Source organism: Trifolium pratense, linkage group LG4 (assembly GCF_020283565.1).
Source record: "Trifolium pratense cultivar HEN17-A07 linkage group LG4, ARS_RC_1.1, whole genome shotgun sequence".
Classification (NCBI taxonomy): Eukaryota; Viridiplantae; Streptophyta; class Magnoliopsida; order Fabales; family Fabaceae; genus Trifolium; species Trifolium pratense.
In genome coordinates, this window is record NC_060062.1 from 5,776,389 (window position 1) to 5,802,478 (window position 26,090).

General features: G+C 31.4%; 1 protein-coding gene, 2 long non-coding RNA genes and 1 pseudogene across 3 annotated transcripts; all 4 read left to right on the top strand.

Annotated features, from left to right (window-relative positions):
• The first annotated feature begins 6,042 nt into the window (after nucleotides 1-6,042).
• Nucleotides 6,043-9,545, top strand: LOC123922005. Its single transcript, XM_045974751.1, has 2 exons — nucleotides 6,043-6,880; nucleotides 9,457-9,545. Exons 1-2 carry the CDS (start codon nucleotides 6,043-6,045, stop codon nucleotides 9,543-9,545), a joined length of 927 nt encoding a protein of 308 aa, XP_045830707.1.
• Nucleotides 9,546-18,107: 8,562 nt separating this feature from the next.
• LOC123921633 lies at nucleotides 18,108-20,033 on the top strand. Its single transcript, XR_006814136.1, has 4 exons — nucleotides 18,108-18,264; nucleotides 18,469-18,524; nucleotides 19,589-19,630; nucleotides 19,723-20,033. It is a non-coding gene; the product is annotated as an uncharacterized LOC123921633 (long non-coding RNA).
• Nucleotides 20,034-21,110: 1,077 nt separating this feature from the next.
• On the top strand, nucleotides 21,111-23,102 carry LOC123921635. Its single transcript, XR_006814137.1, has 3 exons — nucleotides 21,111-21,218; nucleotides 21,336-21,473; nucleotides 22,214-23,102. It is a non-coding gene; the product is annotated as an uncharacterized LOC123921635 (long non-coding RNA).
• Nucleotides 23,103-23,104: 2 nt separating this feature from the next.
• Nucleotides 23,105-25,226, top strand: LOC123921632 (annotated as a pseudogene).
• Nucleotides 25,227-26,090: the final 864 nt, after the last annotated feature.

Consider the following 26,090-nt stretch of genomic DNA (forward strand, 5'->3'; position numbering starts at 1 on the left):
TATACAATTGGCATAATTCCTTGTAACACCTCAAAACAAATCTGTCAATGTAATCTTCATATCTTTCATAGAGTGCAGGTAAAGTAAGAACAATAAAGAGACCTGCCACATAGTAAAAACTTTTCAAAAAGTTATAGTTTGGTAGCGACCCTTCTCTCATGAGATTATAGCATGTTTTTCCTAGTTTATAGTGTTTTTTAATTCTGTTCAAGTAGCATTTCAACTTATAGTGTGTATAATTTCTTCTCTCATTTTTACGCTCATGATGTCATTTTATATCTATTAGCTTATTTTCTATCCGCTATAACTGCTATAAGGTCATTTGTTAGATATTGAATTTGTTAGATATAACTGATTTTTCGCATAAGAATTTGTTAGATATTGATGCAAATGATCTTTTTTCTAAATTGAAAGTGTTGCAAATGTGTCGATGCTAACCATTGAAATTCGTGAGTTTGTCAAAGTTGCATATTGTTATCAAAATGTTTTGGTACAATTATATTTGATATAGTAGAAATAAAGACATTAAATCTAGCATGAATATTTTTTTCGATGCATGTTAAAATTATTGAAAAATTATCGTCAATACATTGAAAAAGATAAAATACAACATATTGATGTTGACATAATTATTAATGATTTTGCATCTAAAAATGCTTGTATAAATTATTTTTCAATTTTCTAATCTTCATTCTAATGACAAATTCATTGACACATACAATACCCTCGTTGCCAATTCTCTCATAATTTGACCACATGTTGTTTCAAGGTCCATGATGGTGTATAAGTATAATGTATAGAGACAAAAAATGGTTTAAGGAATCAATGTGTTTGGACGTGATTGCATAAATGCTATTTATATTTGTTGGGTGGGTTCACTCCCCAAGTGGGGCCCACGCCAATTAAAAGAAGAAAAAAAAAGAAAAAGAAAATAAAATAAAGGAGAGGTGTTAAAAGCCATATGGGCTTGGTTTTGTCTTTGGCCCATGTTGGGCATTACCTTGTTACGTGAAAACAAGGATGGGATTCTTTTTTTAATCCCTAGTTTTTGAACAACAACACATGTTGAGAACACACCAGTAGCAGCCACGCACAACAGAGAAAGAAGAAAGTGCAGCTGCAGCTTTGATTTTAGAGAGAAGAGATTTTGTGATTCAAGTGATAAAGTGTTGCTTGGTTTAAGCAATAATTTGAGTATGTGTTTTCTATCACTTAGATAATTTTATTAGTTGTTTAAATCTCTCTCTAGGTTGTGTTAGTTTACCCACTTGTGTGGAAGTTGAGTTATTGTTTGATTCCACCTTAGGTGATGATTATTGGTATTTCTAATATTTACTAGAAGATTACTGTGTACCCAGTATTGATTTATAGTGGAAGATTTATCTGGCTAGACCCGTGGTTTTTTATTCTCTAACATTGAGAGGATTTTCCACGTAAAATTCTGATGTCTGATATTTATTTTATCGTCGTTATTATTTTGCTCTGCTATTGGAATTTTCTGGTTGCCCATTTAATTGCACAGGTGGTTGGGAGAGTTAATTCCGCATTTTAAAGAGACTATTTAGTCCGGTTTCCCCAACAATATTGATGGCATGAATCTACTTTCCTTTCTTTTTTTTCAATTTCCTCGTAACCACCTCAGCTAAGCACATACTTTCTGCTAGTATCAAAGATTGGATATCCAACATATAAGAAAATCCTTTTGATGATGTCGGCAATTCAAATTTATTTTGTAGTATTATGTTTCTCAAAGCTATATATATTATGTCAGCAATTCAAGTTGGCAAAGATTTTTTGTGACTGTAATACTACGTAGTCACATGGGGGTTTTTACTTTTAAATTTTAATTATGGAGAAAATGAAAATGAAGATTATAGTAAAAGTGAAATGATCCTTTCATCCTACTCTCCTAAATAATGTATCCTAAAGCTCACAAAGTTTCGGTGGGCCATTAAATTGATATTTGAGTCGATAAAGGAATTAAAAATGAAAAAGAAAAAAAAGAACGGTGAGGATAATTTTGTCACCTTTTATGAGAGATGTTGTGTAAGTAACAAAGCTTAAAGAAAACAAGTGGCTGAGTCAAAAAAAAAAAAGTAACAAGTGGGTGTCTTTTTTGAAATAATAAGTGAAAGTCATTTTAAAAGATTAAAGATAAATTTTGATTTTCTTTTAAAAAATATAACATTAATCTTTTTTTTAAAAATTCAAATAATTAAGATGGACTAAAATACAATAACAAACAACAACTACTAGTTTCAATTAAGATCAAAAACAAGTTTCACAATTGAGAAATTGGATGAACAAATTTTAAGAGAAAACTTTTATATTTCATTTTTTAACATGTGTTCACATATGTCAAAATATAAAATAAAAGAGTGCAACATGTATATTCTTACTAATCATTGAATGCTCATTTTTTAATAAATATATAATGAATTATTCTCTTCCGTTATATAGAAATATAAACAACATTTCACTTTTAAAATTAAATGTAGAATTACTATTTGTAGTTTATAATATACACTGTACAACGTAATTAGTTATTCAATGTATTTAGAAAGTGAATTGTCGTCTTATACTCCCTGAAAGTATAACAAACTTAGGAGAGATATCTTCCATATTAAATTTTTAAGTGAAGTTAAAATGAAATAGTTTGTGCTACATTAAAAGATATAAAATGATACATATTTTTCTTCTGCTAACATGACTCTCAATCTAATTAATAAAGGAGAGAGTATCATCCTTAGAATATGTAGCACATCACATTGATGATTGATCTATTCTAACCTTGCATATTATATATTTGTATGTATATACGTATTATGAACGATTACTAACATAGTTTTGTGCCTTCACACCATGGTTGCATTGCATTACATAGCATTTGTGGAATTAGTCCTAAACAGAGTCAGTATCAAGAGAAGCAAATTACTAATTGACAAATGCAATATCAAGTTATCCAAAGAGAGTGTACTTACGACCCTACCTTAATCTTAATCTTTTCAACCAGTGTTTTAAAAACCGGACCGGTCATCGAACCGGTGAGGGTACTGGTTCACTGGTTCATTGGTCGAACCACTGGGTCACTGGTCAAACCGCATGATAAATCGGATTAAACCGGATTAAACCGGTAGAATGAACCGGTCTCTATAATAAAACTATATAGTTATCAAACCGGTCGAATCAGATAACTCGATCTCTAAAAAAAATCATATCAACTTAAAAATGTAAAAATATCATGATTTCACAAGTTTATTCTTTAAAATTTAAATTCTAAATATAATTATCACACACAATAAAATCCAATTTTAACTTATCGAGAAAGTAGAAACACAAAACAAACAAAAAGCAAGTAATAAACAAAATAAGAAGTCTGTGTCGGAAAAAAAAAAGTCATTGTATTTTATTTTTTTGTTACTAGAATATTATTATTGGCTCTGTCCCTAATTATAAGAATTTGTTTGGCAAAGATGTACTATTCATTTACCTTGTTTTGACCGTATTTTTTTAATAATATATAAATGTAAATATTAATATATAAGATCTTGTTCAATTTGTTTTAATGAGTATTTTTAAAATATTAAATTTTTATAATTTTTACTAATAGAACATTAAAGATAATAGTGATCAAAATTATGCATTAACGTACATGCAGTGGTCAAACATGATCTTATAATTAGGAACGGAGACAGTATATAATAATTTATCAGTCCAAATAAAAGATTGTGTACCAAAAAAAAATTATGTGTACAAAACTGTGTGTATAATAAGTGGAATTAGAAGTGACAAACGCATGGCCCAAGCCCATAATATATAATATACATAATCTTTTCTTTTGGTTCAAATACATACACATAACCCTAAATTAGTGCTTTATCAATTGAAGAATAGTTGCTGCGCCGCATCTTTTATCTCCCTGCTTCTTTCTTTCTTTATTTCATTTTCTATTCTTCTACTGGTGTACAACATGATACTTCTACATACTTCTTCTTCATCTTTAGCTCGCGAGTGTATGAGGAGTTTATTATCGGTGCAAAATTTTTTTTTTTCAGGGGGTTCAAAACTAAAAAATATAGGATAATATGTACAATTTTTTATATAATTATTATAAAGTATTTCATCCCTTTCTTCTTTATCTGCTAAAGAAAATATAGTCTTCTTATACGCTTCAAGTCTCAGCTTTTTATTTTTGTTTCTGCTATTTTCTATTTATTTATTTTTTAAAAAAACATAAGTAAAAAAAAAAAAACTCATGCATTAAAACCGCCGGTTTTCCAAAACCGCCGGTTCTCCGGTTTTTACCGGTTTTTACCGGTTTTGACGGTTCTGGCCGGTTCTGGCCGGTTCAAAAGCATGTCCGGTCCAGCAATTGAACCAAACCGGTGAACACTCCGGTTCCCGGTTCGACCGGTTCAACCGGCCGGTCCGGTCCGGTTTTTAAAACACTGGTTTTCAACACAATGTTGATGTACAATTGTATGGTTTTTCGTATTCACCAAAACCTCACATGATACTTTTATTTGTTAGAAGAAAAACAAAGTCAAAGTGAATAGAAAAGTTGATGACCTCTCGTCAAAGATATTTGTTTGTTTGTTATAGAGGATTTTAATACATTAAATAAGACACCTTCTTATGAGTATTAAATTTTTTCTAGCAAGTCTCATTTGTTCTGGAAAAAAAAGAGCGAGCATGAAACAAATTAAGATAAAAAAAAAATGAAATTAGAGAGTTCATTAAAAAAATGGGACTTGATGAAGTTATATAAAAAAAATCATTTAAGAAGAAATATAAATCTAAATTATGAAAAAAGATAGAAAAAATCAATAAATAATATTTGACTTAATGAAGTTGCTATAAAGTAAATAAGAAAATTTTTTATCATCTTATTTAAATGGAAATATTTTTTAGAGTTAGATTCTCTAACAAGCTAACATATTAAATAAATAAAAACATCTATTACTAATATATTAAAATCGATTACCACCAAAGCTACTAGGTTTGATCTAGTGGTGAGGGATTTTGATAGTACATTATAGATCATAGGTTCGATCCCCAGCTCATTGTAAACAAAACAAAAATCGATTACCACCAGATTTCCTAATTTATTCTTATTACTTTTAACCACGTTGCAAGTTTTATATCTTTCATTGTAATTTCACTAAAATAAATATTAAAAAAAAATAGAAAGGTGATATGCTTAAAAATATGAATAAAATAGATAGAAACAAAACATAAAAATCTATACATAAAAATAGGAAAAAAACAATAATTAACTAGCGGGCCAGACCGGGCCAGACCGGCGCCTGCCTGTGTCTAACTTGTGTAAAAAAAAATAGAAAAAATCAATAAATAATATTTGACTTAATGAAGTTGTTGCTATAAAGTAAATAAGAAAATCTTTTACCATCTTTTATTTGAAAGAAAAAATCTTTTATTATCTTATTTAAATGGAAATATTTTTTAGAGTTAGATTCTCTAACAAGCTAACAAATTAAATAAATAAAAACATCTATTACTAATATATTAAAATCGATTACCACCAAAGCCATTGGGTTTGATCTAGTGGTGAGGGGTTTTGATAGTACGTTATAGGTCATGGGTTCGATCTCCAGCTCATTGTAAACCAAAAAAAAAATCGATTACCACCAGATTTCCTAATTTATCCTTATTACTTTTAACCACGTTGCAAGTTTTATATCTTTCATTGTAATTTCACTAAAATAAATATTAAAAAAAATAGAAAGGTGATATGCTTAAAAATATGAATAAAATAGATAGAAACAAAACATAAAAATCTATACATAAAAATAGGAAGGAAAAAAAAACAATAATTAACTAGCGGGCCAGACCCGCGCCTGCCTGTGTCTAACTTGTGTAAAAAAAATGACACTATATGTCTTATGTTATAATGAGTTTGTTAATAAAAGATTTTTGTTGCTACTAAAAAAAATCAAGTTGTTGGCTTGGAGAGAGGATTAAGTGGTCTGAGAGGAGAAAAGGAATGAGTGTTACTCAGTGAAATCTGGTTATGAGTTAGCTATGCGTTATATTATACATAGTGACAAGTATCATGTGGCAGGTAACTGGAATGGTATATGGAAAGCTCAATCCCCGCACAAAGCACGTCATTTACTTTGGCGTTTATGTAGAGGATGTCTCCCAACTCGTTATCGATTGTTACAAAGGCGAGTGGAGTGTCCTCTCAACTGTCCGGTGTGGGGCGAAGAGATTGAGGATGATCTCCATGTGTTCTTTAATTATTCAGTAGCTCGTGACAGTTGGTGTGCTGCTGATCTTTCTTCGGTCTTAAATAACAACGCGTACCAACAAACTACTGCTATGGATCGTATTTTCGCTTTGTGCAACAGTGAAAATAGTGATACTGTTGGAAGAGTTGATATGTTATTCTTAAGCATTTGGCACAATCGTAATGATAAAGTTTGGAATGACAATGTCCAAATGCCAAGCCAAATCGGAAGACATGCCTTTGATGCTTGGAATAAGTGGTACTCTGTTCATAATCTACAACGTAACAGCGTGAATATGGCTACAGAACCAGATCTATTACGGTGGGTAAAACCAAATCCTGGTTGGGTAAAATGTAACGTTGATGTTGCTTTCGTTACTCGCTCTGGGAAAACCTCGTTAGGATTGTGTTTTCATGACAATGATGATCAATTCATGGCTGTTATGACGCAATGTCAACAGTCTGTGATTTCAACTTTAGAGGGAGGAGCACGAGCATTACTTTTAGCTATGAAAGAAGCTAGACATAGAGGACTAGATCGAGTTCAATTTGAAAGTGATTCGCAGGTGTCGGTTGATGCTATTCACATGAAGCGTACATACAATTCTGAGTTTCTTTCAATTATTCATGGTATTTTTATTTTTATGTCGTCTTTTCTAAACTTTGAGGTTAAGTTTGTTAGGAGGCAAGCGAATTCGGTTGCTCATACTCTTGTTAGGGTGGCCCAGTGTTTTAAAAACCGGACCGGACCGGCCGGTTGAACCGGTCGAACCGGGAACCGGAGTGTTCACCGGTTTGGTTCAATTGCTGGACCGGACATGCTTTTGAACCGGCCAGAACCGGCCAGAACCGTCAAAACCGGTAAAAACCGGTAAAAACCGGAGAACCGGCGGTTTTGGAAAACCGGCGGTTTTAATGCATGAGTTTTTTTTTTTTTACTTATGTTTTTTTAAAAAATAAATAAATAGAAAATAGCAGAAACAAAAATAAAAAGCTGAGACTTGAAGCGTATAAGAAGACTATATTTTCTTTAGCAGATAAAGAAGAAAGGGATGAAATACTTTATAATAATTATATAAAAAATTGTACATATTATCCTATATTTTTTAGTTTTGAACCCCCTGAAAAAAAAAAATTTTGCACCGATAATAAACTCCTCATACACTCGCGAGCTAAAGATGAAGAAGAAGTATGTAGAAGTATCATGTTGTACACCAGTAGAAGAATAGAAAATGAAATAAAGAAAGAAAGAAGCAGGGAGATAAAAGATGCGGCGCAGCAACTATTCTTCAATTGATAAAGCACTAATTTAGGGTTATGTGTATGTATTTGAACCAAAAGAAAAGATTATGTATATTATATATTATGGGCTTGGGCCATGCGTTTGTCACTTCTAATTCCACTTATTATACACACAGTTTTGTACACATAATTTTTTTTTGGTACACAATCTTTTATTTGGACTGATAAATTATTATATACTGTCTCCGTTCCTAATTATAAGATCATGTTTGACCACTGCATGTACGTTAATGCATAATTTTGATCACTATTATCTTTAATGTTCTATTAGTAAAAATTATAAAAATTTAATATTTTAAAAATACTCATTAAAACAAATTGAACAAGATCTTATATATTAATATTTACATTTATATATTATTAAAAAAATACGGTCAAAACAAGGTAAATGAATAGTACATCTTTGCCAAACAAATTCTTATAATTAGGGACAGAGCCAATAATAATATTCTAGTAACAAAAAAATAAAATACAATGACTTTTTTTTCCGACACAGACTTCTTATTTTGTTTATTACTTGCTTTTTGTTTGTTTTGTGTTTCTACTTTCTCGATAAGTTAAAATTGGATTTTATTGTGTGTGATAATTATATTTAGAATTTAAATTTTAAAGAATAAACTTGTGAAATCATGATATTTTTACATTTTTAAGTTGATATGATTTTTTTTAGAGATCGAGTTATCTGATTCGACCGGTTTGATAACTATATAGTTTTATTATAGAGACCGGTTCATTCTACCGGTTTAATCCGGTTTAATCCGATTTATCATGCGGTTTGACCAGTGACCCAGTGGTTCGACCAATGAACCAGTGAACCAGTACCCTCACCGGTTCGATGACCGGTCCGGTTTTTAAAACACTGGGGTGGCCAATTCTTGGGCTAGCTTCCATAGATTTGAGATTATTCCCTTATGTATTGAAAAATTAATAGTTAATGAAATGAATTAAGTTTGTTTGATTCAAAAAAAAAAATCAAGGGTATTGTTGGTATTATGAAAAGTCCACACCAATACTCATGTATTCTCATTATATATAGTATATAATAGATATAGATAATAATATAATAAAGTTAATTAATATATTTGATTAAAAATATACACGGGACCATTATTTTTCACTAAAACATAAAAAAATGAATAAATAAGTTTACAAGAAATAATTAACATAATAATTTCACTTATAATTTAACAATATTATATATATTTTTTAAAAAATATGTAATTAAAAATAAATTTTCTACATTAATATAATGACAAACTCAAATATCGAATAAAATCAGAGAACCCGTGTGAATGCACGGGTCTTTAAACTAGTTTTAAAATATAATGTTATACAGTTTTAACTAATGTACCAAAAAAACTAATATATCTTTAAAATAGTTAAATTATTAACAAACAAGGATATTCTTTTTTTTATATATATATCTTTGTGTCGGTGAAAAAGTAAAATGTTAACAATGATATACATCTTGCCGTCTCTATTTTGTTTAAATTGTCTCTAAAATCTTTGTTTTGAATTTGTACACAAATTATGTACGCTCTTGTTTGAAAACCCTTATTTCATGAGCTCATTTCGCAAAAAGAAAAAAAGTCATAATTCTTATTCTTATTATTATGATGATACCGCTCTCCTCCTACTTAAAACTATTACTATTAATTTCATAGATAAATTTGTATTGTATTCTCTTTCTGGTGAGAGGTTTGAGAATAAGACCAAATTAAATTGGCCAAATTCATTTCAAGAGGATGACAAATATTTGATGTTGTAGGATATGGTAGTATTACTGAATTTGTTTTATGTATTTAGTGACTCCCAACCGAACAATAGAATTGTATTGTGGAACCCCAATACCAAGGAATTCAAGGTTATCCCTATCAGCTTTCATGAGTTTGTACTCTACATAGATGTTGAAAACACTCGACATGATTTTGGTTATGATTCTATTAGAAATGACTATAAGGTGATTCAACAATCACCTTATAATCATTTCTAATAGAATCATAACCAAAACCATGTCGAGTAATTTTAACATCCATGTAGGATACAAACTTACAAAGGATAGGAGGAATAATCTCGAATTTCTCGGTAGTGAGATTCTTCAATACAATTCTATTTTTCGATCGAAAATAAAAAAATCCCATTATAATAATATTAGATTCACAACATCAAATTAATGGTCTTCTAGAAAAGGGGTTGGTCAATTTAATTTAATCTTATTCTAAAACATCTAACCAGAAAGAGAATACAAGTAGTGTTTTTTAAGAACTCGTGCGAATGCACGAGTCTTTAAACTAGTTTTAAAATATAATGTTATACAGTTTTAACTAATGTACCAAAAAAACTAATATATCTTTAAAATAGTTAAATTATTAACAAACAAGGATATTCTTTTTTTTTTTTATATAAATCTTTGTGTCGGCGAAAAAGTAAAATGTTAACAATGATATACATCTTGCCGTCTCTATTTTGTTTAAATTGTCTCTAAAATCTTTGTTTTGAATTTGTACACAAATTATGTACGCTCTTGTTTGAAAACCCTTATTTCATGAGCTCATTTCGCAAAAAAAAAAAAAGTCATAATTATTATTCTTATTATTATGATGATACCGCTCTCCTCCTACTTAAAACTATTACTATTAATTTCATAGATAAATTTGTATTGTATTCTCTTTCTGGTGAGAGGTTTGAGAATAAGACCAAATTAAATTGGCCAAATTCATTTCAAGAGGATGACAAATATTTGATGTTGTGGGATATGGTAGTATTACTGAATTTTTTTTATGTATTTAGTGACTCCCAACCGAACAATAGAATTGTATTGTGGAACCCCAATACCAAGGAATTCAAGGTTATTCCTATCAGCTTTCGTGTGTTTGTACTCTACATAGATGTTGAAAATACTCGACATAATTTTGATTATGATTCTATTAGAAATGACTATAAGGTGATTCAATCACCTTATAATCATTTCTAATAGAATCATAAGCAAAACCATGTCGAGTAATTTTAACATCCATGTAGGATACAAACTTACAAAGGATAGGAGGAATAATCTCGAATTTCTCGGTAGTGAGATTCTTCAATACAATTCTATTTTTCGATCGGAAATAAAAAAATCCCATTATAATAATATCAGATTCACAACATAAAATTAATGGTCTTCTAGAAAATGGGTTGGCCAATTTAATTTAATCTTATTCTAAAAGATCTAACCAGAAAGAGAATACAACACAAATTTATATATGAAATTGATAGTCATAGTTTGAAGTAAGAGGAGAGTGGTATCATCATAATAAGAATAATTATTACATAACTTTTTCTTTTAGAAAACATGCTCATAAAATAAGGGTTTTCAAACAAGATCGCATCCATGATTTGTGTACGCATTCAAAACTAAAAATTTAGAGACAATTTTGACAAAATAGAAAAGGCAATATCATCAGGAACAAAATGAACAATATCATCAGGCAATATTACTATGTGAAAATTGTTGGGAAATAAACAGGAACAAAATGAACAGAATCAAAATTTAGATCAAGTACAAGTAACTCAAATTAAACATGCAATTTCAGAATTAGGGTTAAGATTTAGGAAATCAAAATTGAGAAAATCAAAAGTGAGTATATACCTCTGTGTGTTTTAGCCACACCATACTTTAGAGCACAGCGAGTGTGTGTGTGTGTAAATTGTGTCGCTTTAGCCACACCATACCTCTATGTGCATCTATCCATGGTTGTGGATCTGATATTTTCATAGCAAGAAAGTGTGGATCAAAGAAGAAGTAGAAGATGGGGAGATAGAAATGAAAAGATTGGAGAGTGACGGCTGCTACTTACTTGAACTTCAACTTTTAGGGTTTATGCAATTGCAATTTATATGTATAATAAGTGGGCTTTGGGCCAGGAATTTAAAATCATACAAAAGCCCAAAACATGTGGAAAGTTAAATTGTTTTTGCACATTAGGGTTTTATTTAAAAAAATCTTTTTTACTTTTTTAAAAGTCAACTACATTAAAAAAATTCCTTAAAAAGAAAATTTCCATTAATTTTTTTTCCTTAATTTACTTTTTTTTTCTTTTGCTTTAACCACTAGTTGAATCTGGTTCGGGGGTCAGTTCTGGCATCAAGTGGTTCCAGCCCCCTTCCGATCGCAGTTGCGGGGGATCGAACCGCGGTCCTCCCTACCAAGTTCAGCGCCAATCACCACTGAACCAACTAGCAACAGAAAATATTCACATTACAGGGAGTGATCCAAAAAAAATTATTTGTAGGGGTAAACCAAAACTCGCCTACTTTGTAGGAGTAATTTTTTTTCCTTAATTTACTTTCTTTCCAACTAAAGTTTAAATTTCTTTTTTATTAAAAAACAATATCTTGATTTACTCTATTTCCAACTAATGTTGTCACACATCCTTCCTCAATGAGGGAAATAGGTTTCCTACCGTAACAGCTGGATGTTGTAATTAATTTCAGCCATTCGATCTTAAGTCATCGTTTTTCATGAGAGGATAAATTAGAGAATCTTCACATTATAGGAAGTGATCCAAAAAATATATTTGCAAGGGTAAACCAAAACTCGCCTACTTTGTAGGGATAAAAACCTATTTACCCTAAAAAGTAATATCCGAGTTGGTGTGGCTAAAATTATGTCCAATCATATATGATCGGTTGAAAGGCTTGGAGGCCCTTTCACATATCCATGAGGGCTTTTTCTTCCCCCCTCCCATCCCCTAAAATTTTAAAAATATTTTGCTCGAGTGTTTTTGAACTTTCAAGTTGTAGAAATCAAACTAATGGAAAATCAGAAAGTGTGATGCAGAATACATGAACATCAATTCGTAGTACAACAACATAAAAATCAACAACAACATATATAAGTGTAGTTCTAAGTGTAGTATATTTTTTCTAATTTCTTGATTTGCATGTGTATAGAGTACTATGTACAACTTAATTACATCAACCCCCAAACACGTTACAAACAATGTAGTTCCAATTCCAACATTGCAAATTTTTCCAAAGAAAATGTAATATCCATCCGTTGATGATATCCACAATGTATGTGGATTAACAATTAGTAACATTAAAGAAAAAATATATAAAATGAAAAACCATGATTGAGTGGTAACAAACAAAAAATGTGTCTCTTCTTGTAACATGATGAAACATCTACAATACATGCATTCCATTTTTCAACAAAACTATCACTATGCTTTCACATGGTGTGCCTCAAAAAGTACATACATTAATTTGTTCCCTTCAATTTTCACATAATTTGATACATCATGTCCTACTAATTACCAAACACATCTCAACATTGTAATAAGAAAATGGAAGAAATAATTTTCTTGATGAAGAAATTCACTTCTCACTAATCTCTCCAAGTTAAGATTTCTAGGAAGAAGGTTGCCATAATAGAGAATTGTTGTGAGAGTGGTAGTTGGTTCACACACCAATGCCTTTGTTAGCTTCACAAGAGAACCAAGCATTAGTGGCATTAGGATCTGCAAATGAAAAGCCAATTACATCAAATTCTACTAAAATGGTACCCTATAGCTAGCTAGATTGAGTCAATCAATTATTGAATTTGTGTTTCCTAATGTTTTATTATCGCGCGCAATTTTAGTGAAGCTATAAATGTAGCTTAAAGAAGAACATGTCTAGATGACTTTGAAATGAAAGTGAAAACTCGAGGCTAAATATATTTTTTTTGAATGTTTATGCAACAACGATTAAGATTGCATAAATATGTCCGACCACAATTTTATGTAGTATCATGGATCGCAATCATGATTTAAAACCATGATGATTGACGGCTAAGAATCTCATAGTACTATATTAGTCAGGTATTTTTAAATAATCATATATTAAAACAAAGCTCGATCGGGATAATGCATGACAAAATCTATGCTAATATGAAAGTAATTAAAGATAACTAGTTGAACATTAATTGATAAAATATAGAAATAAACATGCAAATGCACAAACTAATTAATATTAGCCATTGTCCAAACTATATACTTCTTTTAATTACAAACCATAAATATAAAAGAGAGGGGGGGTAGCATACATACCATGGTTATAAGTGTCTTATTGGTGAGTGAAATTCCTACAATGGAATGGATTCATAGTTGATCATGAACTTGTGAATTTTTTGGTTCTCACCAAAGTAAGGTATTGAAGAAGAGAAAGACAAGAAAAGGCAGAGAGAAAAAGTTTGAAATAAAGTGAAGTAAGTACTAATGAGTTTGTGTGCTAGCTGTATCTAGTAATGGGATACTGCAAAAATGCTTAATGTTGTTCAGATGAAAGTAACACCTAAACATGCATATATATACAAACAAATGGCTTTTCACAATGAAATGAGTGCTACCAACCATTGGGCCTTGCTATATTTGCCAACATCGGGCTTATCGACATCTCACTAAAACTAAGAAATATTTGCCAAAACAAGAATGAAATCTAGGTACAAAATATGGGTTAATATTCCAATATATATTTTGTAATTTTTTTACTAGATTATATATTATATTAAGTGTGTCATATTTAAAATATTTGTTTGTCATTTTAGATTATTAATGACCTCATTATCTAAATATAAGCAAAAATTAATGAAAAAAAGTTAATATATTTGATCTAAATTTTGTTTCGAATATATATCAATTTTCTTTTACTTATTTTTGTTTATATATGAGGATATATGGTGTTATCTTCAAACAAATCTACCAGCAAAATAAACTAAAAAAAAATAAATAAATTAAATGGTCGATCTCAAAATTTCAATGTTGTCATCTAAAATAGCATGTTAGACCGAATTATTAACATGTTTGACCCGTTTTACCATTGTGTTTAATACACATATTTATTGCATAAAAAAACAAAAATAAATTATCAATCGTTAATTGATTCAGTGGAGATTGACGCTGGACTTAGTAGGGAGAATCACGGTTAGATCTCCGCAATTGCGATCGAGAGAAAGTTGTAATCACGTGATGTCAGAACTGACTTCCTAAGCAGATTAAACGGTCTAGTAGACCAGATACCGGTGGAGAGAAAGAAAAAAAGTTAGAATAGATTATAGATGATTGTTTATGTAGTATATTACTTTTGAAATTAAGTTGCCCTTGAAAACTCCGATAGAGTTGAAGAGAGTGCCAAAACATGAAAGTGAAACTGTTGTCCATCCTCCGCCACTTGTTTCTCTGTTATATGTTTTGTTTGTTGGTTTCGTTGTTTGTTGGCTAACAACCACTATATATATAGTTCGTACTTTGCGTGTACTTTTATTTATTAAAAGGAAAGGAAATAACTTTTAGGTGCTTTACTTTTTTGGTTGTAAGTTTTAAACTCCAAGTACCTGCGAAAACTGTGGGTGTATTCACATGAAATCTTGAGGCAAAAGCTGAAAACATTTGCTACATTTCCAATGCTACAACATTTTCAATGACAAAACCTTCAGCTTAATTAAGATTAAAACACTTTCAATGTTGTCGGAATTTATTGGACTTATGATGTTTCTTATGGTGGTTGCACTAAAGACTACCTCAATTTATCGACAAATTTAAAAACTATTATTGGCAATTTTCGGTCCTCAATAATTTACTAGTGGTTTAATAAACTCTCATTGAGTGAGGAAAAAATCCTCGCAACATTAAAAAATGATTTTTTAGGGGCCTAAATCGCCAATAACTTTATCTGCTTAAAAAAAGAAATATAATCGTGTAATTAGTGTTGGCCTAAACTGTCAGTAAAATTCAAAAGAAAAAAATATGTACCGCATTTACTATTTAGTAGCGGCCTAAGTTACGGTAACTTTTCCAAAAATAAAAAAACACAGGATATGGTGACGGCTTTGGCCGCCGGTAAATACCCTAACAATACTATGAATTACATTTATCCACCGCTTTACCATGGAAAAAGTCTGCCTCCATCATTATACATGCATAGTCATGAGTTAGAATACCATTTGTATTCAAGTTAATACGTTATTAAAAAAAACATAATTTTTTATGAACAAATATATTTTATCGACCCAATTAATGACAATGCATACATCGTTTGGTTGTAAATCTATCGGTGTATAATTAAATTTTTCCATAAAAAATTACTAGTGAACTTTAGGGTGTGTTTTTGAAATGAATACTAATGAATTGTATAATTAAAGACACTTGTCCAAGTCATAAGTATTTTTTTGTCCAAGTCATAAGTTATTCATGCTACAATGCGGATATGTGTGTTCATGTGAGCATAAATTGATTAGTAGAGACGTCATATTATATATGTTTAAATTGGAATTCGAACTCAAGATTCTTTACTTTTTTTTTTGACAAACTCAAGATTCTTTACTTATTCATCTCAAATGGTGAGCTTTTAGTCACTCGACGCAACTTGACACACAAAAATGTACACTTGTATCAAACGTAGGGATAGCTTAAATTATTTTTAAAAAATAATTTAAAATGTTATATTAACAAAATATTCATTTTTGTGACAAAAATAGCTCCTGAGTCCTTCTAGCTTCTTTTTTTCTTCATAATTTAGATCCTTAAACTACAATGTTAGCGTTTTATAATTTGGCGTGCGCTGTGTTCTACCTATATAATCCAAAACCCCAGCAACAAAGTTCTCTCACCTATGCAAACCAAACCCCCTCAGATATTTATCTTCACATTCACTCTTCTCTTGATTTTTAGATTTAATTTTTTGATGTCTCGTTTTGTTATCTTGTCTTGGTCTAATTTTAGCACTTTTTCCCTAGTTCCTTGATCTTGTTGTTAGATGTGTAATTGTTCTTATAAAAGAGAGGGAAATAATAGATGATTTTCTTTTTATTCGAAATTCGAAAAACTAAAGGAATGATGTGATTTTGGATTTATTTTTAAGAAAATACAACAGTGTCAGTATTTTAAATAAGAATAAAACATTGTTAAAAAGAAAATCAACAAAGATAGTCGGTTTAAATAAGAATATCAATAGAAAAAATCTTATAAATTTAAATAATTCATTCATCATAAATTTAGTTCAACTAACAGAAATATTAAAATTGTTAAGTTGGACGTCTTGACGGGGGTGCGAATCCTGATTTCTTCACTTTGTATGTGTAAGTTTTCAATGGTTTGACATTTCATCTTCTAGAAAAAAAAAAAATCATTCTTTTTTTGGTTCATAAATGAAATGACAATCACCAATAGAAACTCACACACAGCTGCGATATCCCAAATTTAAACTTGAATATATAGGTGTTTAGTCTCACAATTTTGACAATGACAAGCTAAAACATCTTATAAACGATTTAAAATAATTCACTTTAAATAAATATAAAATGCTACTTGGCAATGATATGATGAAATATCTATAGGGGCGACCCTATAGCATGTACCGAATATGCGATGACATCGGGCCTCCATATTTTGAGGAAATTTTAAGGTCTCTAAATTTCCAGGTTATCCTACATTAGTAATTATATATTTTTTATCTTCATTAAATATCGTATGTGTATCAATAAATTAGCGGTAGATTGTGATGTTTGTATGTGGATCTCCAAATAGTCAAAGCCGACCCTGAATATATTTACATAGCTCTTAATCTTATTTCTTGGAGTGTAACTAAAACATCTTGCCTAGAAGGACATTCATAATGTTGATCTTGGATGCAATTACTAATTAAGTATTGTAATTGTAGAATTGGTTTCATCAATTTGAAGGACGTTCATAATAGTGATCTTGAATTTAATTACTAATTAGTTGACATATTCAACATTGTTTGGTGTGAAAGTTATAGCTTTCACAAGTTCTAACGTCCACTTCTTATTCTTACAAATGGTTTCATTTGTATTTACTGTGAAAATTAATTATTTTTTTCTGACAATACCTTGAAACAAAATTAATTTGAGCATAAGCAATTTTGGCAATTCAACCATCACAAAATATTTAGTATATTTTTTTTGACGGCGTATTTAGTATGTTTTCAAATTCACAATAATTCCAACATAATCAGAGTGAATAAAATTTTACATAGCATAACAAGTGCAAAAGTACAATGATTATAAAATGTCCTTACTCATCTATTAATATTCGAAAGAATTTTTTTCTCAATAATATTCGAATGTAGAGAAATACTTACTTAGGCACAATTATATATTTGATGTGTTAGGCATATATATAATAATGAAAAAAAATAAAATGAGAAATGAATAAAATGATGTGACTAAATTATTTTTGTATTAATTATATTTATTTATGTGAGTGTGCATATATATTTATGTCTAAATCGTGTGACTATGCAAGACTTCCTCTCGAATGTATCAAAAACTAAAGTGATACACTGATACTCCCATGTCAAAAATTTTTTGACGCAACAATAAGCAACAATATATTTATTATTATCTTTTGTAAAAAAAAAATCATTATTATCCATTGAATAATTTATTACTTTTGTAAACTATTTAAAATATATGCCATTTTATTTTGATTGGTTAAACCCTTGACCTAACTTATTCTTTTTTTTTTTCTAAAAAAAAAAATCCTTAAAATATGTAGCTTATAGAAAACGGTGGTTGAGGTTCGTCGTTTAGCTATATAAATAGAAGCGAATACACGAGAAAATAATTTAGTGAGGGTAAGGTCTTTCATTGTCGTTTGCTGTTATTTTCATTGTCGTTTTTGTATTCAGACCGAAACCCTAACTCTTCATCGCAACCATGTCGACCAAGCAAGGTAACCTTCAATCTTCCATTCATTCATCAAATTCTATTCATTCTTTTACACATCAAGTTATTTAATTATTGTTTTTCTTTAAGATTTTCTGAAATCGATTTATTATGTGAAGAACCCTAAATTAGAGATCTGTTAAAATTGATTAAAGATTTTAATTTTTGATTTGTGTAATTGATTCTTTTGTTCTTTTTGTTGTGATTTTAGGTGGAAAAGCTAAGCCTTTGAAGAAACCAAAGTCTGATAAAAAGGATTACGATGAGGTATTTCAATTTTTGTTAGAAATCTTTTTTTTTATTCATGTTATATTGTTTTGTTTATTTGTTTATTTATTGTATTTGAATTGTGTTGTGAAAGAATGAAAATTTAATGTTGGTGCAGTTTGATTTGAGCTTTTGTTGTTTTATTGGGTATTTTTGTTATGGAATTCAAAATTTCTTTATGTTAATTCAATGATCATAGATAGAATTCGATGATGATGGTGACACCAGTTTACTTTTTGTCCCTTGGTATCAGGGTTGGCTAATTTTCCATATGGGTTTTCTTTATAGCTGATAATTCAATTGTATTGATGTTTCTTTGCTCATTCTGTTGGAACCATTAGAATTCAACAACCCGGTTACAATAGTATTTTATTCATGGCTACTTTGTAGGATTAGGAAGAGATATAACTGTGTTGTTTGAAGTAATGGAATTCAACTATTTTGTTTTATGATCATAAATACCATGTTCTGTTATTGACCGACGATAGGATATTCAGGTTTGTAATGTATAACAGAATTAGGAGGAAAGAATGAGATATACATAGGAGAGGAGTATATATGAATGTTCAGTGATTATATGAAATCAATTATGATGTAGAATCCTAAGGAAGCTGGGATCTTTGAAAGTCATGAGTGAATACTTTTTTTGTTTTGTAAACCATTCTTCTATCCTTTTGGTTACTGAATCGTGTGAATACGAGTTTCATTCTTTTTCATCACTTCCCCTAATACTTTAAGGCAACTGCCCCCAATATCGTGTGAATATAGGAGAGGCGGCAGGGTAAGAGTGGTTTTGCTGTATAGCAATGTGCCGACGAGTTAGGTATTCCCTTGGGAGTGAGGAGAGGTAGACAGTCATTATTTGGTAAAGGTTGAGACCATTTATCTGTTTAATTGTTGTTATTAAGATCATTGCTTTGTTTGTTGTGAAACTTAAAGTTTCAACCTTAATTGGTACATGATTTCTTTTTTGTTGCCTTTTACAATACACGCTTAGAACAACCATATGGTTCCTTCTGAAACTTGTAATGATCTTGCAATATGTTTGTATTGGTATTTTGTAGGTTGACATGGCTAACATCCAAAAGAAAAAGGATGAGGAGAAGGTGAGATATACAGTTTTTTATCTACTACATTCATTTTTTCTGTTAAAATGATAATCATATTTTTACCTGATTATGTTGCTTGCATTGAACAGGCCCTAAAGGAGTTGAAAGCTAAGGCACAACAGAAGGGATCTTTTGGAGGATCTGGACTCAAGAAAAGTGGAAAGAAATAGAAGGGCTCTTTGTTATGATTTGATACTTCCATTATTGAGCTCTGTAATTACAATTATGACCATGAGAACATCTCTTATTGTGTGGCCTTTTTAATTGCTGATGTTAGTACTGAACCAAGGCATATCATGATGATGTAAAAGCAATAAGTAACTTTGTTTGCAGCTTCATTGTGTCTCCCTTTTGGGGTTATGATAATTGCATCTGTTTAGTGTTGTGGCTTTTGCGTAGACTTTTCGGAGTACTAATTGGCTTGGTATATTAAATTTCAATTATCAAATTCTTTTATGCTATCAAGTCTCACCTCATAGAGCTTAAAGTTGTGAGAGATATGAGATCCTTGAGTTGAAAAATCACAATGACATTGATTTTGTTTATGTTTCAATGTGTAGGTTTTTGGCAAAATCATAGTAGCTCCTGTAATTATGTTAAACTCGCTGCCAGTTTTTATACATATACACTCACTTAAGCATCAAAGGTTGTCCGTAAGAGGGACCTTTGGGGTGATCATGATGTTAGAATAAGAGATACAAACTAATAGAAAGAGAAACTGTTCAATTGAATATCATTGCTAGGGTTTCAATTGAATATCATTGCTTGAGAAAATAAGGGTTACATAGAATATATATAATAAACCTAAAATTACTAGACTAGAAACATAAAGGCCAATGATACAAGTCTAAACTAATATCTAACACATGAAAAGGTGGTTTGCGGTTTTCTTATTCGAAACTTACTTTTGTCACCCTACTGATTTTAGGGCGCGTCTTACGAAATTATCAATATACCTCCATCTACTATTTTTTTTGACAAATCCTCCATCTACTACTTAGTAGCGGATTATACGTAGGAGGGTATTTTTTCCTCGAATCTCATTTTTATAAAGTCAGTTTTGAGGAGAAAACACTCGATTTTTATAACCCCAGCTACTTAAGTAGCGTAGCAGAAGGGTAAAATGGAAAACACGTAGGGCGTGCGAGTAACCGATAGAGTGACAAAAGTAATTATCTCCTTATTCTATGATATATTCCCTCCATCTTATAATAAGCTTGTCTTTAGCTTGTCTCTCTTATAGTTGTCCAATCAAAATTTCCCTTTCATATTCTTTGGATCAAAGAAGAAGATTCAATAATTTTCTCAACAATAGCGGAAAACTACGTGCCCTTCGATTCCGAATCCAACTCCGTATCTAACAACGCCGATCACGGCTGGCCGAAGGTTACATACGCTATGAAGGAAACTGACGACGATGATTACAGTGAGGATGTGGATCGTGCTGCGAAGAAAGGGAAAATGAAGGTTAACTACGACGATGATTGTGAAGCAGAAGAAGCCGAAGATATCTAAGGTGACTGTGGCGGAAGCTGCTGAGCAGATTGATGGGTCTTATCTGGAGGCTTTTCTCGGTGGTATATCGGTAGGGTGTTTGATTTGGTTAATGTTGAGATTTAATTAGTGTGTTTAGGGTTTGTGATTTGATGGATCATGCATTGTGTTTGATTTGGTTTGAAGCATGTTTGTTTTTGTATGATAGGCTGCCTTTGAGCAGGAAGAGGATATTCAGATGATGCGGTTTGCGGATTTTTTTACATGTGCTTTTTCTGATTTGGCTGCTTATCAATTTCCTTGGGTGAAATTGTTCAGGAAGAAACCATTGTCTAAGAATGTTGATGTGAGTTTGAAATTCATTGTTTTGTTGTTCTTTCCTGTTGATTTTTACATTTTGATGAGAAATCATGAAATTGAAAGATCAACTGTTGTTATGTCAATGCTTTGAGTGTGTAAGCTGCTCAATTTCTGCTACAAGATTGTGATTAAGTTGTGCTCAAAATTCCTCTTTGCATTGGGAAACCCCATATGATTAGGGTTTATGATAAGAAATAACACTTATATGCCCTCATCATAATTAACTAGGAAAGCATAGAGCTACCAAATGATATGTTTGGAGCTTTTAATTTAGTTGTTTCGTGAAGCATAATCCAAAAAGGCGTAAAACTTAGTATAAACCACGTGACTCTTTTTTTAAGTGGAACCCTTTCTGCAAATTTGAATAGCAAAAACCCTTGATCCTAAAAAAGGAAAAAACTGCAGCTTCAAATGGAATTGTTAGATAAACTTCTGTATTTCTTTTCATTGTTTGAATCCTTTAGAATGTGAACTTCTGTAGTTCTTTCGAAAATTTGTAAACGCTTCTCATATATGAATTATTGATCGTACTATGCCTTTTTCTACCAAGTTAAAATATTAATGTGTCATGGTATTATATGTTTTGGTAAATTTATGCTTGAAGAATATTTGAATATTTTTCTTCACAATCTACATTTTATCAAAATGTTGTTTATCATAATCTCGGTTTAGTTTCAGATTTTTTCCCGTGAATGTTAATACTTATTGCTGAATATATTTTATCAGAGCCAATTCGTCACATATCTGGTGATGTATACAAGATATCAGTTGATTGGATAAATCTTCGATCTCCTGAGGCACTCAGCTTCTTTCTGCTTTGGTCTTTGGATAGTATTCTTGATGACTTGAGAAGCAAGTTTACTATGGCCAAGTGTAAACATTATAATGCGGCCAGGAGTAGCCAGCTTACTCATGCCAAGTATAGCCAGCGTACTGTCAAGGATGCCATAATTAAAGGCTGTGCAATTAACTTCAAAATTTTCGGTAACCTATATCAGTCTTTGTCATGAAATTGTGGTGGTGTTCTTTTATTTTAAATTCTATTTCTCCTAAATAAAATCTAATTATAATGCAACCCACCAACAGAACAGATGGTTTTTTCTGTTCACTATTAAGGGTCAATGAACTCTCTGGAAGAACCTATGTCTCGAACATCAAAGATAGGGCTAGCAAATAATATTGTCTCAAAGAATGGTTAACTAATGTATGGTTTTGAAACTTCCTGTTATAAGTTCAAATAGCCCTTTCTAACCAATTTAGCAAATTCAATAGGGATAGTGGATTAGTGAATGACACTGATATTCTCTAACATGTGCCACAGTGGCTGTGCATTTTGATATTTAAATATATTTGCTTGGGATAAGCCTTAAGATTTTATGATAAACATCTCATTTTAGTGGCTCTGGTTGTTATAGGAGGCACAATATTTATTAGTTTTAGTTTTTTTCTTATCTTTCCCTTTTCTATTGGATCTTCATTGACTTGTGCATTCAATATGAATGAAAGATAAAGGAACTTCTGCTATGCTATTGGATAGGCAGTCAATTCAGGAAAAGCTTTTATGACAGGAAATATCAGAATATGCATTTATAGTTTTTTAAACCTTTTTACCCTTTTGGAGGGGCATTTGATCGATGTAGCCAACTTGACCTAGTGAGATAAGTTTTGCTGGTTGCAATGTTTTTCTTAAATGGAAGTATGTTTTTCTTTTCCCTGTTTTTGAGATGTAGATTGAAATTGATTTTACATGACCTGCAGGTTGCAAAGTTTGTTGGTTTAGCGATGGTATTGCGCCGAAAGCCTGATGCTCTTATTTCTGTATTGCCCAAATTGAGGGAGAATACAAAATATCAAGGACAATTTAAACTTCTAGTGATTACATGGATGGTTGCTCAGGTAAGGAGTAGCTGCCAGATCAACTAAGTGGACTCATTAGAAATAGAAAAAAGGAGTTATTTGTTATCCTTTCGAAAGAATAGCTATAGTATTTTACCCCTTCATCGTGCTAATGCTTAATATTAAAACATTTCTATGTAGGCTTCAGTAGGAGATCTCTCAGTAGGTTTGTATGCTTGGTCGCGGATTCTCCTACCTATAGTGGTTGGCGAAAGTGGCAACCCACAATCCAGGGATCTTGTTTTGCAGCTTGTGGAAAAGTATGTAAATATTTGTGGCATCCTTTCCTTCCACCCCTTTCTCACTATTGCTGTTGCCATCTTCACCATTATTTTTTGTGATTTTCTTGCAGAATCTTGTCTACTCCTGAAGCACGGCCTGTTTTGGTTAATGGTGCTGTAAGAAGAGGGGAACAGTTAATTCCTCCTCCAGCATTTGAAACTTTGATCCATGTTACTTTCCCATCTTCACACAGAGTGAAGATAGATGTTCGGGTGCTTCTGGTAATTTTTGCATTTGGATGTGTCATAGCTCTTAAGCTTTGAAACTGATGCCAATACGTTGCTTTTATACAGGCTACAGAAAGATTTGCGCTCATGTATCCCATTCTGAGAGAGGTGGCTCTTGGTGGTTCTCCTGGAAGTGAAGCAATACAGCAGATATTCAGTTCTGCCATCGAAGCAGCAGGAAAGGTATGGAAGCCCAATTTTAGTGTCTGATTGCCGCTCTCTTTTCTTGCTTAGATGATTATGAAACATTTCTATTTTTCAGACAATCCTGAATTATCAAAAGAAGCAGTCAGTATTGTGATTTGGTGTTTTAGCCGAAGCACTAAATGCTACGAGCAATGGGTGAGTAATCTCTTTTGATCTAGAAGCATATTAAGATCTTGCAAGGTTTTTCTTACCTCTTTTACGGAGAGCAAGAAAATTTATTGCAAGAGATTATTTATTTTTTTCTTTTCAAAATTTTATTTATACACAGCAATCATGACACTCTACTTATTTGTTCTTATTCTTTATATTTTATATGGGCAGGAAAAAGTTTATCAGTACAACATTGTAGGAAGTGTTGCAGTTTTAAAGAAGATTTCTGATGATTTGGAGGTGCAAGCTACAAAATTGTCACCTTATGAGCCACTTAGGAAGATCCTAAAGCATTTTAGGAAAAAGGTAGTTTTCAGCCATCTGTCTGCGTAATATATACTATCTGTTTATTGCATCTGGGATCACCTACCAATCATTTTGACATGGATGTTTGAACTTTGTATATGATGATTTAACTGTTTTGGCTGCAGAATAAGAAGGCATTGGCAACTGAGACTGATGCTGCTCATCATGCACACTTCAAGGATGCAGATAAATATTGTAAGATAATCGCATGAAGAGTTTTGCAAGGCCTTGGGTGTAAGGCATGTTTGACCTTTGCCGTTCTTGCTGCGGCTGTTGGTGCTGTTGTTCTGTACCCCAATTTGGAATCTCTGGATTTTAAGAATCTCTCTGAACTTATCAACTCCCAGTTCTGAGCACTTGGAAAATATTATGCATTCCTGACGTTGTACACTTTAGCTCAAAAGCTGTTCAGATGACACAATAGTTGAGGTCAATGCTACTTTGAGGTTTACTTTAGTTTGACCATTTATTTTTGATGTTCTTGCTTCTGTTGAGTCTTAAAATATGCCTGGCAAAATGCCAATGAGGCAACTACACCTGTAATTTTTTTTGACAAACTACACCTGTAATTATGAAGTTAAGTTAGTTGAATCAAATTACATATCTGGTCATGTCACACTAGTTTTCCCTCCCTAGTTTTCTGATGTTGTTTCTCCTCTACTATGGAGGCTCTCCCCCCTTCTATTGGATTTCCGTTTTAACCTACCCTTCCACCAACTCCACCTCAAGCTTCTATCAATACCCTTCTAAACAATCGAGACCACCCATAGTTGACCTGTGTTTGCATAAGCTACAAGTATGATTCATAACTAGATATATTTAAAGACTTTGGTTCCTCATTTCTCCTTAACCACCAATCATATGTGGAAGCAATTATTTTGGTTGCTTGAATTTAAATTTTGGCCTAATATTGCCAAAGTGGTTTCTTAACTCTCTTTGCATACTTTTGCCAAGGACTTAGTTGACTTAGCCAATTGTGTTAATTTGAATTTGTGACAGGAATTGCTCAACACATCTTGTTCAATTTGATTGTATCAATCTTTATTTTTGCTAATGCTGCTGGATTCTCTGCCTGTTCAAATAACCACCTTTTGTCTATGTTAACACACTACTTAAAATAATTTGATTAAATTAACAACCAAAATTTAAAGTTAATATATAAGATATCTCCCTAATTTCGTCACTAAATTTAGTAACGGACAAAATTAGAGACTCTAATTTTGGTTGCTGTTTACATTTAAATTGCAGTCCGTAACTATAGTTACAGTCACAAATGTAACGGTTTCAGAGGTTCAACAACGGCATTTCAATCCCGATTGAAGTCATTTCTTTCGAAGTATAAAGATTCTCAGCTGGCCGCAACCACAATTTGAAACTTTTTGTTTTTACAAGAGTATAATAATCTCACCAAGGCCAAGAGAAGTGCTCCAATGGGCAGTGCCAAATTTGGTTTCTTTAGACTGATGATAGGATCATTTGGCTTGTGGCTGCAGCATTTTACTATCTGCAATTGTATTAATTAACTAATGGTTAAG

Excerpts from the sequence above, each read along its gene's own strand:
- LOC123922005 (XM_045974751.1), top strand. The coding sequence starts at position 6,043 with ATGCGTTATATTATACATAGTGACAAGTATCATGTGGCAGGTAACTGG. Across the intron at positions 6,881-9,456 it reads GTTTCTTTCAATTATTCATG|ATGTTGAAAACACTCGACAT; the intron begins GTATTTTTATTT and ends TACTCTACATAG.